The sequence below is a fragment of the Apis mellifera genome, linkage group LG1, assembly GCF_003254395.2.
Source record: "Apis mellifera strain DH4 linkage group LG1, Amel_HAv3.1, whole genome shotgun sequence".
Taxonomy (NCBI): Eukaryota; Metazoa; Arthropoda; class Insecta; order Hymenoptera; family Apidae; genus Apis; species Apis mellifera.
The window spans coordinates 21,125,103-21,142,076 of record NC_037638.1 but is presented as its reverse complement, the minus strand read 5'-3'; the positions used below and the strand labels follow the sequence as shown (position 1 = coordinate 21,142,076).

The window sequence follows — 16,974 nt, the reverse complement described above, 5'->3', positions numbered from 1 at the left end:
CGAGAAAGAAACTTTACAACTCAACTTTAACCAACTCGCGTATACAAGGAAACACGACTTTTGAATTGCATTCACTTACGAAACCGAATTAAAGAGAGCGAGAAAGAGAGAGATATGCCACTTTACCGAATCGGACAAGCTTGGATACCAAGCCTCGTAATTCGTGTTTCCTTTTGCCTGCTCATCGTCGTACAACCGAGCCTAGCAATAAATTCCTCCCACCATCATTAAACCCGTTAAACGCAGGCAAATATTAGTACGCCACCCCTCTCCCCCTTTCCTCCCACGCGTTTCTTCTCCCACGCGGAAGATAACTCTCGTGAATATATATATATATATACTCACGTTGAATCGCAGTTGGAGAGTGTTCGTGGAGAAGCTACTCGAGCCGGTTGCTGCTGGTCGTGCCTCCTTTCGATCCATCGCGTACGCCCTTTACAAGCCGACTAAACGATTCTACTTGTTTTTCCTTTCCCCTCCGAGTCGCGCGTCGTTCGTTTCCACGAACAGACAACGATCCCCTTTGTTTATTTACACGGCCGCGGCAGACGTTTCGCTTCTCCTTCCTATATGTCCCGTATACACACGTATAATACACGTGTACGTTTCGCCCGCGGCTCGTGCACGCCCATTCAGGACGCCCGTTCGACGCAATCGGGGACAACACGCGCTCGTTTCGACCCCCCCCTCGTTCACGCGTTGCACCCCCACGGATATTTCGCGCGCGAATTTATCGGCGAGAACGTCCTCGTTGCACGCCTCGTAAATACGTGGACCGTTGGTGGATCCTCCGTCCTCCGCTGTGTGGATAATGTGGTAATGTGGGAGTAGTGTGCATTCGTCGAGAGATAAGAATTGATAAGAATATACGCGGATAATTTTAATATCTGGTCTTTGGAATTGGAGAAAATTTTCCCCTCGAATGAATTAATTCGATTTTTAATTTTGAAATTACGTTAAAAAGAGAAATTAGACGAATTTGTAAAATAAGATATATTAGGATTGAAAAAGATATTAATGGAAATTTTAAATGAGATTACTTTGATTCGTTATCGATGATTTTTGCTCTGTAATGTACGATTGATTAAAGACGTATTAATGTTAGTAACAATTTTTACGCGTTGACAATTGAATTTCTTCCTCATAATGAAACGGTTTATTCAAATTGCATCTAGAATCGAGCTCCGAATTGACAAATATTATTTATCGGTTCATTTAAGCGTTTAATTCTGAACGGTTTAACATTAATTTTCTAAAATGAATCATTTTATATATGAAACGAGCTTAATAAAAGCGATAGTTTCTAAAAGTTTCCAATCCCTTTCAAGATATCCTTCACAAAGTAATAACGATCTGAATTAAATGGCAATCACAAGAAAATTTCATTTCAAGCAGCCGATATTTTATCAACCTTCCAATTTCTAATTTTCATCATATTAATCACGAAATTTTGCGATTAAACATCCAGTGGAATATTAGAACAAAGAAATTCCCCCTTTCGAGAGAGGGGAAACTCGAAATGACGAGATGTCAAACCGCTCGACTGTCGACCAGTCAAACTGCACGGGGTCTCTGCGGAATCGGTCGGAGGCGACGGATAATGCGGCTCGCCGCAACGTCAAAACTCCTAAATGAACAGTGACAAGACGCGCGCAGCGGGGTGGAAAATTTGGAACGTTTGTTTAAGGGGTGGATGATGCCAATCGGATGCGGCAAAACTGCGTTTACGATAATTCAATACGAAATTTCTCCGCGATAATTATAAAGATAACGCGCGCGCGAATCTGCTCGAAATGCACGGAATGAATATTGATTCAATTATTCGAAACGTTCCTAATCAAAACGATTCGGCCGAAACAATAATCGCGCGATATTACCGATAAATTATTCCATACGGATTATCCGAATGCAGTTTCGGGTTACATCATTATCGAATCGAATCGTTATCGATCAAACCCCCTTTAAATACCACCCCCTCTCGAAACTAAATCCGACGATTGATAACAGAAAAGAAACGATAATGTACGTATGATGATCGCGAATGAATTCGAACTGTAATATGGGATGTGATAAAATATTCAAGGATACGATAAAATAAAACTTTAAACAAACCCGCGATAAAGAGACGAATCGATGAATCAACACGTTTAATACCGTCTAATTTATTCCATTAAATATCGTGAAAATACCAATTCCCTTATGCATTTATTCACGAATCAATCGAAGAGGAGGAAATATGGATGATATCGAGATATGGCGTAGGTAGGAAAAAATTGGATTAAAAGAGAAAATCACGATCGAAACTGTTGCTGCCACAACGAGTCCTTTCGTTCCGATATGGAAATAGGCGGAAAATAGGAGATGGTCGTTTCACCGGATCCTTTCGAGAAGGAGGGCGAAGAAGCGCGAGTAGGAAGCCACGAAGGAGAGGAGGAAGCGCGAGCCGGCCACCACGGGAGAGGCTGTATCGATTTTCGTTTCATTTCGCTGGTCGCATTCGTTGGCGAAATTTCATTGGCCGGCCCCCTCGTCAAAATCGCATTATCGAATTCACGCGTTTGCGTGAGAAACGCGGCACGAGACACGTCGAAGAGGTTCGTTAGCGATTCCAAAATTAGCGCGCCAACTTCGCCTCGACAATTACCGAATACAACGCGAATTCCTCATTAATGCAAGCGTAACGAACTTGCCGATGCAACAACAGTTTCGCGAGTTTCTTTCTTCCCCCGCGACGCATTTGTACGCGCTTAGAAGGGCAAAAAAAAAAAGAAAAAGAAAGCGAGATTTAATGAACACGATTTATCCATCCGACGAGCAAACAGAATGGTCGATTTCATATTGTTGAATTATTGTCTCGGACGATTACCTTACTCGTCGAATTAATTAGAACCGCGACGGATTCGAGTATTTACCCTGGAACTGGTCAAAAAGAAAATCTTCGGAAAATTCCGATCGAAATTTTCGCCGATGAATTACGAACTAACGAACGAACGATCGTCTCTTCTCTCGTTTCCTCTCTCCCTTTATATGACCACTTACCACGTCGAAATGTAAACGCTTTTACGTTTATTAACAACGGCGAAGGGCTAACGGCGAAAGAGCGTATACGAACGTGATCTCAATTTATAGAGAAAACGCGGGAAAATTCACAAAGATCACAGAAGAGGAACGTCGATGAAAAATCGAGAGATTTTTTGTTTTTATGTACTTCAAGAGTTGAGAATTGCGACGGAGAAGGGGAGGGAAACGTAAATATCGAAGAAATATTTAAAAAAGTTTGGCTGGTTAACAAAACATGGCTGCATGATTTTCCGGCACGAGTATTTCGATGGAGGCACGCCGAGAAACTGACTGAAATTCGTAGCTTCATGGGCATCCGTGGTAGCTAGGGAACGGTATTATACAGATATATATATATATATATATATATATATATATATATATATATATATATACACAGGCATTCTCTCTCCTCTGGCTTATGGGGTATAAAGCCTACGGGGCACAAAATTCGCGTACAGAGGGTGCCGTTTAGTAAACGCTTTAAACCATACCCAAAACAGACGTAGCAATTTCGTTAGCGAAGGATTGAAAATTTTATTACGATGAAATTGACTTTGATTCTTTTTCAATACGATCCTTTTAAAATGATTCCTCCGATTTTAGATTTTTTTCCCTCCTCCCCTTCTCTTTCTTTTGTTCCTCTATCTTTTCAACTAAAACAAAAAAGGTTTGGTTTAGTTTGCGTTCGAAAACGCTTTGTTCCAATTATATTTTGTAAATTTACGTAACCGTGAATTCGTTTCAACCGTATTTGTCCGAGATATTTTTATAAATATCTTCAAAATGTGATCGTCATTTTCTTATACATTATACGCGATATGAAATTTTAAAAAGTAAAAATTAAACGCTTAAAAGATTAAATATTATTACGAAACGAAACGTTGGTGGAATTAAATTAACCATCCTCGAATCAGTTCGAATCTCTCACTGGCATCATACCTAATCGGATATCGAGGGGATAAAGAAGATACGCACTGCGCACACGCGACCATCCCTCCGCTACGATTGTCAAACGCTAAGACTGAATAATTTCCTTTTTCCAAATGTTATTCCCCAAAAGCTTAAAAAACGAATACACTCGATATAAATATTCGAATATCTAAAGAATATTCTTTGAAATCACTCGATAATATCACACAGACGTATTTAAGAATTATAATTTAAGGATATGACAGCCTTAATTTAAATTATTATTGACGAATACATTCCATTCTCGAACGAGTCGTGAAATTTCATTCGCAAGAGAGCAAACAGCGCAAAAACACGATGAAGGAGCGATGGAGGGAAATAAAAAAAAAAAAAAAATTCTGGACGCGTTGAATAATGCAAGAGGAACGGGAGAAACATCAACTTTTTCCCGTGATGCGCGATTCAAAGTTAGACCGAGAACAGTTCAATTTATGGTGGGATGTTTGATTTACACGCGAAACAATTAGAACAACCATTTCGCTCGAAATGAATTTTACCACCCGCCTGACGCGATACGAAATTTTAATTACAATAACAGGGGGTAGATTCGCGTTTATCTATTCGACCGGTTTTCGAGTCGGTGAAATTCAGTTTCGATTTCGAATTAAAATCGCGCCTAAATTGATCGAATTCGCTCGTTGAGAAATTTGAACTTTCAATTTTTATCGTATTGATGCCGATCGATAAAAATTAATACTCGACAAAGAAAAATATATAAAAAACTCAAGAATAGAACGATATACGACTTCGAATTAGAAAATAGGGTGAGCAATAAAATTATCGCGGAAAACGTACGATCCGCGCCTTTTTTCCTTGTCTTAATGATATTTCTCTAACGAAATCGGCTAAAGATCATCGCGACGTTGAAACCCAATCTCTTGGAAAAGAAAAGAGAAGAAAGCTCGCGAATTCGACCGGTTTTCGAGTTGGTGAAATTCAGTTTCGATTTCGAATTAAAATCGCGCCCAAATTGATCGAATTCGCTCGTTGAAATTTGAACTTTCAATTTTTATCGTATTGATGCCGATCGATAAAAATTAATACTCGACAAAGAAAAATATATAAAAGACTCAAGAATAGAACGATATTCGACCTCGAATTAGAAAATAGAGTGAGCAATAAAATTATCACGGAAAACGTCGTACGATCCGCGCCTTTTTTCTTAATGATATTTCTCTAACGAAATCGGCCAAGGATCATCGCGACGTTGAAACCCAATCTCTTGGAAAAGAAAAGAGAAGAAAGCTCGCGAATTCGACCGGTTTTCGAGTTGGTGAAATTCAGTTTCGATTTCGAATTAAAATCGCGCCCAAATTGATCGAATTCGCTCGTTGAGAAATTTGAACTTTCAATTTTCATCGTATTAATGCCGATAAAAATTAATACTCGACAAAGAAAAATATAGAAAAGATAGAACGATATACGACCTCGAATTAAAAAATAAGGTGAGCAATAAAATTATCACGGAAAACGTCGTACGATCTTGTCCTAACGATATTTCTCTAACGAAATCGGCCAAGGATCATCGCGACGTTGAAACCCAATCTCTTGGAAAAGAAAAGAGAAGAAAGCTCGCGAATTCGACCGGTTTTCGAGTTGGTGAAATTCAGTTTCGATTTCGAATTAAAATCGCGCCCAAATTGATCGAATTCGCTCGTTGAGAAATTTGAACTTTCAATTTTCATCGTATTAATGCCGATAAAAATTAATACTCGACAAAGAAAAATATAGAAAAGATAGAACGATATACGACCTCGAATTAAAAAATAAGGTGAGCAATAAAATTATCACGGAAAACGTCGTACGATCTTGTCCTAACGATATTTCTCTAACGAAATCGGCCAAGGATCATCGCGACGTTGAAACCCAATCTCTTGGAAAAGAAAAGAGAAGAAAGCTCGCGAATTCGACCGGTTTTCGAGTTGGTGAAATTCAGTTTCGATTTCGAATTAAAATCGCGCCCAAATTGATCGAATTCGCTCGTTGAGAAATTTGAACTTTCAATTTTCATCGTATTAATGCCGATAAAAATTAATACTCGACAAAGAAAAATATAGAAAAGATAGAACGATATACGACCTCGAATTAAAAATAAGGTGAGCAATAAAATTATCACGGAAAACGTCGTACGATCTTGTCCTAACGATATTTCTCTAACGAAATCGGCCAAGGATCATCGCGACGTTGAAACCCAATCTCTTGGAAAAGAAAAGAGAAGAAAGCTCGCGAATTCGACCGGTTTTCGAGTTGGTGAAATTCAGTTTCGATTTCGAATTAAAATCGCGCCCAAATTGATCGAATTCGCTCGTTGAGAAATTTGAACTTTCAATTTTCATCGTATTAATGCCGATAAAAATTAATACTCGACAAAGAAAAATATAGAAAAGATAGAACGATATACGACCTCGAATTAAAAAATAAGGTGAGCAATAAAATTATCACGGAAAACGTCGTACGATCTTGTCCTAACGATATTTCTCTAACGAAATCGGCCAAGGATCATCGCGACGTTGAAACCCAATCTCTTGGAAAAGAAAAGAGAAGAAAGCTCGCGAATTCGACCGGTTTTCGAGTTGGTGAAATTCAGTTTCGATTTCGAATTAAAATCGCGCCCAAATTGATCGAATTCGCTCGTTGAGAAATTTGAACTTTCAATTTTCATCGTATTAATGCCGATAAAAATTAATACTCGACAAAGAAAAATATAGAAAAGATAGAACGATATACGACCTCGAATTAAAAAATAAGGTGAGCAATAAAATTATCACGGAAAACGTCGTACGATCTTGTCCTAACGATATTTCTCTAACGAAATCGGCCAAGGATCATCGCGACGTTGAAACGCAATCTCTTGGAAAAAGAAAAGAGAAGAAAGCTCGCGAATTCTCCGCTCGTAAAAAGAACGAGTCGAAACGGGGAGCAGGAACAGGCGGCAATTAAATAAAGCCGTTGCGCAACAGCCGGGGGTGAAGTCGAGAACTTGGTTCAGACTACGTGCGTGACGCGCGTAGAAGTGTTTCCGTTAAAGGCAACAACTGGATATCGTTTCGTTCCTCCTTCCCTCCCGCCTTCTTCCCCTACTCGAATCGAAATAATTCGAGAGTAATTTCAATTTGGCGGAGGCCGACTCGCGGAGACACTAATTACGAAAATCGTGGAGCAAGTTGGCCGGAGAAAGTTCGTCAAAACTTGACGTAATTAGATACCGGACTCCTCTCTTCCTTTAAAGGAATTTCGCTCGGGAGAGGAAAAGAAAAAGGAAAAGGACGACGATCTTGTAATATCGGATATGGAAGGGGGTGAGAAGAGGATTCTTCTTCGTTTGGAGAATGTAAAAGTAATAATTGCGACCCGTGTTGCAACATAGATTGATGAAACGATTTCGTTTCGTGTGTAAACTTGATAACGCGTGAAGATAATTAGGAGATAACGATGAACGTTAACAAATCAAGGCGAGTCTGTAAATATCTCCGTATGTAATATTCAATAGCGGGGTATACGACGATAATTCACAGTTTTGCCGCGGAGATCGATTTAATATTCAATTACCCGTTAAAATTATAACAATGGCCGATTCCGACAAATTCGTTCGCCTCGAATTTTAATCGAGCTTTCTCGAATTTCCCGTGTTAAAAGTGGGACAGTCGCGTTGGCTCAAGTTTGACGAATCGTCGCGCGAAACGTGCATAGAAAATATCTCGCGATGAGAACGGAAAATGGATTTTAAAAAGCTTCCGTTTTTTAGCATCCTCTTAGAGACTGAGAGTAAAGTTTAAAATACGCGAGTCGTTACGTTCGTCCAATATAATCCCTATATACGGATAATGCAAGTAAATATTTTTATTATCTACGATAAAAGAAATAAAATAATACGAAATAAAATGATACACGTACGATCGATCCTCCTCCTCGAAACGCGTATATTTATTCCCATAACTCGTTTAATCATTACCGTCTCGTAGATTATCCTACGATTTTAATTCCAGGTAATCAGCGATGTTCAAAGAGATCCTATCCCCCCTCTCTCTATGCATTATGGAGAACCACCGTCTCCAACCCTCCCCGTCCGTCTCCTCTTCCTTCCTCTTGCGCCCGATGCCTCTTTCATTTCTCCATATCTTTTGCTCCGGCTTCCCGTTGTTATCGGAAATCAATAACAACACCGCCGTAACAAACCCATTGTTTTCCACCGCCCTTGTGAAATCGCGTTCCGAAAACTCCCTTTCCAAAACCATTCCGAGCGTCGCTTTAACGAGCAAGGTGAGCCGCCACATGATCTCGGGAAATTGGCTATCGTTGATCAGACCTAATTCTTTTATTATTATATCCGCGCGCAAAAGTGATCGCGATGGAAGCGAGGCGGGGCGACCGAGTTTCCCCGTTTCTCTCTTTTCCCCTACCTTCTTCTCTCCCCCATCGATCTCGAACGAGAAAAAGAAAAAGAAATTTGAAATATCACCGGGTAAGTGGACAATCGTTTCCTGTTCCCGATTTTTCGAATTGGAGGGAAAAGTGGATATGGAGGGAGAGAAAGGGAGGGAGAGAGTTTTTCGCTCTGGTACGAGCATCCATCGAGCGAAGGGTGGAGGGAGGGTTGAAAGGGTCGCCGATAAGTCTTAATCAATTCCTTCGTTCGTAATTTTATCGAACCACCATTCTCCGCTGTTGGGTGAAAAGATTACGACCGATCATCGATATTGTGTTCCGCGAAGAATTTATTATACGCATCCTTTCACCCCTCTCCTCCTCATCGATACCGAGACGGATCAAATGGACGGGCAAATAAATAGAACTCGCGGAAAGGGGGATAAGTTGACTTGTGCTCGAAGGGAAATTTACGTTGGAGAGAACGGTTCAATATATAAAGCGGAGAGAAATGGAATCTATAACTTCTCTTTGCTCAAGCTGCCTTCTTTTAAAAAAAACTCGGAACGAAGGGGACACTTGTGTTTCGAGAGACCAATTATTATAGGAATCGTACTTATTTAACCGTAAGAATAAAATTACGAGAATACCGTTATATCGGAATTATATTCTAAAAAAATAAAAGAGAAGGAAAAGCGTACCCCTTCGTGACCGTTATTTGAATTGTTTAATCTTGACTGAAACTGGTAAGAAAATAAACGATAAGAAATTCTCTGGGACGAGAATAAAACGATACGAAATTATTCCAGGGTAAGCAAAGTGGGGGGGAAAAAAGGAGAGAGAAAAATTAACGGGCAGAGGAGGAGGCAGAGACGCGGGGTAGAAAATCGGCGGACGAGTGATCAATAGTCTGAGCATAACTATTGCGCGTGAAGCAACAATGTATCGTCGACGCACAGAGAGGAAGGCGTGGCAGCGTTCGTTGGACCCTTAATGCCAATGCCAATGTCAGGGTTTTCCCGGTCAGTAACCCAGAAACCCCCACTTTCGATCCCAGGAAGACCGAGAAAGCGCCATCGCGCCACCCCGGCCTCTAGTTTCCTTGAAACGCCGCTTCCTCCAAAACATCCCTCGGCCGACAAACCGTGGTGGTAAGTTGATAACGCAGAGAGGTCTGTCGAGTTTTACCCTCCAACGTAAGGGGGTGAAGTAACTGTTCGACCCTCGTGGATATTGCAGATCGTCGCATTGCCGACGTACGTGCTTCTAGTTCCCTGTACTCGCGACGTTAACGCGTTCGATAACGTTAAACGAAGATAAGGAAGAGAGAATACACGGAAAACGATAAGAGAAATTTCGAAAATTCGCTTTGCGCGCCCTGTTATTCGAGATTTGATTATAAGAGAAATGAAAATTAATCACGAAGCTATGGAAGGACATAGATGATGCGAATAACAATGATAATTCGCTTACCATTTGTTTATCAAGCGCCTCCATAATTTCGCCGACATCGCCGACGACCACAGCTTGTTTCCGTAACATCTCTTCTTCCACTGCTAGCCAGTCGCGTATCTGAAAAGGGAGAAATGGTGTCAAATATCGAATGAATTGAAACATTCTTTTGGGAAAAAAAAAAAAGAGAATTATTTGAAAATTTTAGATATCGTAGAGTCTGGTTGATCGATTCGAGCAACGAACGGAATAGAAACGGAAAGAAGTCATCGATCAGAGGGGCGCGGGATAGAAGCGAATCGAGTATTTACAAGCGGAAATTAGATGGGAGCGCCTGCTCGTAAGTGGCTCGTGTCCCGATATCAGAGAAGGGACAAGGGAAAATGTACCGATACACGGTTATTATAGCGCGAAAACATTACTCGCGCCACCATCCATTGTCTTCGGGGCATTGTTCCCGTAATTACCAAGCATTGTCCCTGGTAACGAGATTATCGTGGCAGAACGCAAATTTCACCGCGAATATCTACATTTCAATGGCAAGGAACAATAGTTTTTTTTTCCTCTCTTTTTTTTTCTTCGTTAAAGCCGAGATACGCGTAATTAAATATCAAGGATACCCCGGTTAAGGATCGGTTAATTAGCGTTTCATCAAAAAGGAGCAATCGTTGGTGTAGAAATATAATTCGATGACAGTTTCCATCATCGTGAATGCAGAAAACCACGACAAACTACTGTACGCTTCCATAAATAATTAATTTTTCGTTCAATCTAAAAAGATTCAATACATTTAGAACGCTGGAAAATTTAACTGAATGAATGGATGAAGCAGAATTCTTCTTCAAGGAAAGATTAATGGACAAATATTCTTTTAAACGATACGAGTGGAACGAGCAATAATTAACGAGCCGATTATTGGATTTATTCAAATCAAGGTGATGTGGTTAAACGAGTAGTAGAATATAAAATTCTCCACTTTATCTTCTTAATAATTAATTCGATTGTCCCGTAAAAACTTCTTCTTCTACCCTCGTTCTACTCTACTTCTACGTTCAGAAAAGACACGACAGAGACAACAGTTTACTTTTAAAGAGTTCGGCTAAAAGGGCTACGAACGATGATAATCTATTTCGGATGCTGGTTAACGCGACCAGGAAACGGATGCTTGAACGCGACCAATGACTACCACCAACTTCGCTACGAGTGGTGAGCGTGCAAGTAAGTTGGCGGGTAGGTCAATAAATCGCGAAAGAGATAAGCCGGAATGCTACAGGAAATTAAGGTCTCGCTCGGCCTCGCCGACATTTTCCACCCCTCCCAAAGTGGTGGTAGTCTCCCTCGAAACTTCGCGTCTCAGCCAATGTCCTCCCCCTTTCACCTCCAGGCCCACTCCGCCTTCGCATAAAGCCGACCTGATTAAGTGCACGTTGTCGAACAACGATCATATCTCTCGTGTGGTTTTTCTTCACGGTGGATGTATTTCTCTCTCTCTCTCTCTCTCTCTCCCGCTTTCCTCCCTTCTTGAAAAGCCTCGACGAGAGAAGCCTCGATGAAAATGAAAGGCCTAGACGTCGCTCCTCTCTTCCTCCCTCCCTCCCTGCCAATCCCAAGGGAGCACGCCGCGAAGGGAAGGATGGTGGGATATATGTACGGAATGGAAAATATTCCTGCGAGTCCTCGTATATATGCCAGCAGACTTTTCACGCGACAGTAGCTTTGATATTTGACCCGTTGAAAAATGCACCAGGAAGGGGGAGTGGGATGATTATCATCGTGGTAAGGGGAGGAATTTTAAGGTAAATGTAGAATTGAGAGGGCGACAGAACGATTACGATGAAACGTGAAACGTTTCAGTGGGAAGGAGATAAGAAGTTGAGAGATTGACAAATATTTGTACCAAATATTCCAGTTGGTTCTCTCTCTTTTTCTCTTTCTTTCTTTTGTATAAATTTGAAACTGTTCCTCGTCGTACGGTTTACTCTCGATTTGCTGTTCCTCTTGCTTTAAAAATAAAAAAATCGAGTATTTTCGTAAAGCTGGACGAACAAAGCGACGCGAATTGCGGAACAAGTGAAATTCCAAATGAAATTTATATATAGAAGAACGAAAGAACGGAAGCGTGTGTAAAATCGTCCGTTCGATCGTAAAAATATGGATATATATGTGTGTGTATATATACGTGCACGAGACGACGCGACACCTATTTTCAGGAGAATTTATCCAGGAGAAGGAGAACGAGAACGAGAACGAGCCCTCTCAGAAATCGAATCAGGGAAACTTAATTAAAAATATTGGAAGGCGAACGACCATCGCAGCCCGGGCTGACCTATATCGCGCCTCTTCCACTTGTTCCATCGTGTCACTCAAAATAAACGAGCCGCTTAATTTGAAATATAAACGCAGCTGTGCCTGAAATCGATACAAGGTAGGCTCGGCAAATGATGAAAAATAGATGGAATCCATTTCGTCGCCGCCTCTTTCGATCGAGTCCCAATTTCTCGAAGCGAAAAGAGAATTCCGAAATTATTTATGGAATTATCGATAAACAAGGAGGGGGAGACAGAAAGAGAGAGAACAATTCGAACATTTGCAGGAAATTGTAGGACAGGGCCGTTAATGGAAGAGATTAAAAAAGATCGATCTTTGAATCTTCGAATAACAAAGAAAAGCAACAGAGAGAGCATTATTGTACATCGATATTAAATTTTTCCATGGAGAGCGCTTATTTTTCGCTTTTGATTGAACAGAATTGGATCGATCCACGTTTTCTTCTTTCGTCCGGGGACGGGTGAAACTTTCCGCATTAGCGGCGTATATTTCTGCGTGAAAAGTTCAACGACTCTTCTCCTCCGACGTTCGGCCGCGCTCGTTCCATCCGCATCCATTCTTTCATTCTCCGCTCGCGTCTTTCTCTCTCGTGGAAAAAAAATACCCTAAATTTCATCTTCCAACTCTTGTTTCTTTTTTCTTTATTTCTTTTTTTTCCTTTTTTCGCCCAATTGTTAACGTTTTTCGAATTCCAATCCTTGACACAAAAAAGACGAGGGAAAGGGGGGATTGGTATCGGAACGAGGAGCATAGATCACGAGGGGGCCGGGATGAATTTAATACGGAGGAAAGGTTGACAAGGCGCGCGTAGCATGCGAGAACACGCGCGTCAAATAGGAAAACATTTCGCCGGGACGACCAGCAAGAATCTAATAAGCTAGATACCACACCAAGCTTGCCTTCAAAGGAAAATGGAGTACGAAATAGTTTCTGTGCCAGGAGACACAGAAACGAGATTCTGCACGACGAGGAGAAAGCGTATAGAAACGTGATTGAGAAGAACAGAGAGAGAGAGAGAGAGAGAAAGAGAACGGAAAGGACCAGTTTCTGGCATGTGGAAATAAAAAAAAAAAAAAAGAAAAAACACGCGTGTATCGCTCTCCAACGGTGAACGTAGTTTTTAAAAACTTGGTTCTGAAGAAGAAGGGTAACGTGAATAAATGGAGGTTTAAATCGAGCTCGTTTAAAATTTCACCAACCTAGTTTTCCAAGTGTTCCCCTCCGCTTTCGTTTGTCTTTTATTATTCTTCTTCTTCCCCCTACACCCTTTTTCCTCCTCCTCTATTTTCGCCTTTTCTTTCCGGTTTTCGCGCGGGGCATTCCGTGTCAGAATCGATGACGACCGATCTAATCAATTCCACGGAACAGCCGTGGAGGGGACACACGCACGAAACGAGGCCTAACGCGAGGCAAAATAGAATTTCATCGGCAACTCGATCCCCGCTCGAGTCTCGTTACCACGAAGCCTCTCGCTCGTTTTCATGCAAACAGCACAATACTTGTCAGCGAGACAGCGCAGCCGGAAATGGGAGAAGGGAGATAGCTGTTATGACGTCGAGCTGAGCTGCAGTCTGACTGTTGACTCGGCAAATAGGAAAGGCGTACCATAGAATCGACACAATGGACGGCCAGATGACAATAAAATCCATCCGAACGAGATAATTACGAATTTTTTTTTTCCTTCTTCTTCTTCTTCTTTCTCTTTCCTTTCTTTTTTTTTATCCAGGCCGTTCGAATTCGCTTCGCGTAAATCGTCAAGCGTCACCGGTCTTGTCTTCTGGAAAGACACGGCTTTCACCGCGAAACTGGCGCAAAAGTGTCTCTCCATTAAGGGCGGCGGAGAATTTAGAACGCTATTTTTGGAAACGTCCAAGTTTCGCGCGCGTTCGAAAGAAAGTTCGCACGGCAGAGGGAGGAGGAGAAAGCTGAAACTTTTAACCCGAATTTTTTTTTACTTCGAGAGATCGATCGACGAATATATAGAACGTTGAAAATTTTATGGTCTCTGATCGATCGAAAAATTTATTTCGCGAATGTTCCAAATATTTTCGATTCGTGAAAAAAAATTCTATCTCCCTCATTTCCTCTGATTAAATTCTCGTTTCCCGGGGAGAGATTCGATGAATCTCGCGTATAATGATTGAAATTTCTACTTGATTAAATTTATTTAATCGTCCTCTTTTGTTGCGCGCGAAAAATTATCCGAAAATAGGTAGTGTTAAAAACACGATGATGCTTTGGAAAATGGAGTTGTCAAAGGGACACATTTACGTCGAATAAACGAAGAAACATGCGAACACGCAAAGTACCCTCGACGAGGCAAGAACAATATAGCGCGTGCTACAAGTTAAAAGGGGCTTGATAAACCGGTATACGGATCGTTGAACAAAGCTTTACTGCAAAGGAGCATCCCAGGATCGTATAATAGCGAAGAAATTGCGCCGAAACTAAGGTAAACAGAAACGAGATAACAACCCACGTACCTTGATATATATTAAGATATTTCCTACTATAAGGAAAACGTTTCTCTCGCGAATTAGTTAATTCCTTTAGATGATACCGTGAACAAAAGATCTTAACAATTAAAATCGGGATTAAAAATGAACGAAAGTCGAAGGGATTTTTCGAAAGAACGTGCACTGTTCGATCAAACTCGTCGTTAAAAAAGAGAAAAAAGAAGACACTCTCTCTATTCGCTAAAAAACAAACGTGAAAAGTAAAGTTTCTCTACAATCATGAATGGCAAACGATATTTTAACAAGTTGCTCGAATTGTCTCTCAATTGGGTTTCCAGGTGAGAAGAAACTCCTCGAAAAATACGCTTTGTGTAAATAGAAACCGGACGCTGCAGTAGTACAAACACGTAATAAAGTCGATAGGCCGGACTATCGTGTAACGGTGGCGCGATACGAGTAAAAATTTCATAAAAGGAAAAACGTGAAATTTGATTGTAACCAACCACCAGACTCTGCTTGCATCCGATTTAAAAATGAAGTGGGGAAAAAGAGGTGGAATAAAAAGAACAAAAGATTGTTATTAAACGAAGAAAGCGAATTCTTCGCCGATCCGATCTTTTTCGGGGTTGGATCAGGCCACTTGGATAAGAATGTTCCAGGGAGGAACGAAGAAGCGGAGGGCAAAGAAACGGGGAGGGTAACTCGATAAAATTGACCGAGTTATACGGTTGCACGAGCGGTTCGACACTTGTGCGCCGTCTCCGCGCTGTCCATCGCCGTCACACAAATCTAATTCCCGTCCCTGATAACCGAACTCATGCCGAGCGTGCCAGAATATTCCAAGATCGCGATTCTTCGGTATTTTTCCCTCGTCCACGATGGGAAGGAAACACGCGGTTCTCGTAACACGTGGATGTAGATGGAACCCTTCGAATAATCGCGCAGCTGATGCTGCGAAAAGCAACAAGATTTGCTCGAGACATCGAGCATGTAAAATCTTTTTTCCGCCATGATCGAGAGTTTTCCATCGCTCCTTGAACGACAAACTCGTTTCCTTGAAATAAGGAACTTTTTATTTTTTTATTCAATAGCGTGATTATTTTAATATTTATTTTCAAATTATTTACATTTGTAGGTTTTTTAATAATATTGACAATTCGAAAGATTATCGATCGAACGCGATGGATGGATTTTTGTTTGCGTTTTTCAAAGTGGAAATCAATCGGCGTCCGAGCGGCGAATATCGAAAGAGGAATTAATTTCAGGGACTCTAGGCGCGCTAATCCAGTTACAGCGTCCCTCCTACTTGGAGAAGCATAGAACGCGCTTTACCCCTTATTTCCACGGGCAGATTGCCCGTTGCCACGGCGCGTGAATTTAAATGTCCCCCGGCACTGTTCTACTTGCCTCGCTCTCTGAATTCCCACCCCCTTCCATATACACCGAAAAATTCGCGAATTTCTAAGAAGTAACTAAGGAAGTAAGCTCTCGGATAAGCTCTCGAGATCCTTGCGAAAATGGCGAAAAAGAAAAAGAAAAAAAAGGAGGTGGAAAAGAAAAATTAAATTCCTCGAATGTCGTTAAGAGGGGGGCGAAGGAATCGTAAAAGAAGAATGGAACACGCGGTGGAAATTTAAAACCTCGTACGAAGAAGGGTGTACCGTTTAACATTTTTCTTTCTTTTCTTTTCTTTTCTTTCTTTTTTTTTTTTCCTTCCAAGTTGCACGAGCAACACCCTCCGGCACGTCCGTCCGGCTACGTCGCCATATTCTCTCGTCACTCTCTTTCCACGTAGCCGTAATTTATGAGCTTTAATTAGCCAAGGTGGCCCGAGGCTGGCTCTCGTAGGCATTATCGTAACTAACTCTACCTTCATCGCTTTCTCGATCTCATCCCTCTCGATTGGTCGGAGGATATCGTTCGACGAACGAAACAAAAACGAGCAACCGAGATCGTGACTCGCTCGACAATCTATTATATTAAACGTTTCGCGTGGCTGTGATTCCGTTTCCTTCGACACATCGAACGATACACGTCGGTGATTATCAGCAGGTTAAGGGTCGACACATTTCTTTGTTATCGTTCCCAATTCTGCGGCGAAGGGAAGGCGGTGTGACCCTTTGTTTCCGCGATATAACAGCCTGTTGCTCCGCGCAATTTACAAAGGGTGAATTCTCGAAAATTTCGCAATCCTCCTCCTTCCTCGAAACGAGGGATAATAATAATAATAATAAATATCATCACGTCGGAGGATCGTCTTTAAAAAGAGGATCGCGAAGTTAAGGATAAACGTTTCCGCCGTGAAAATGATTTATCGCCCCCGTCGTCGGCTATAAAATGC

General features: G+C 41.3%; 1 protein-coding gene across 11 annotated transcripts in view; it reads right to left on the bottom strand.

Annotated features, from left to right (window-relative positions):
• The window catches only part of LOC413968 (dystrophin, isoforms A/C/F/G/H), a 413,776-nt gene that overhangs the window by 327,829 nt on the left and 68,973 nt on the right, over window positions 1-16,974 (bottom strand). For all 11 annotated transcript variants that reach the window (XM_026446499.1, XM_026446488.1, XM_026446500.1 and 8 more), the window contains one exon: window positions 9,871-9,969. In XM_026446499.1, coding sequence (XP_026302284.1) covers window positions 9,871-9,969 — 99 coding nt within the window. The remainder of the gene's footprint in view (window positions 1-9,870; window positions 9,970-16,974) is intronic.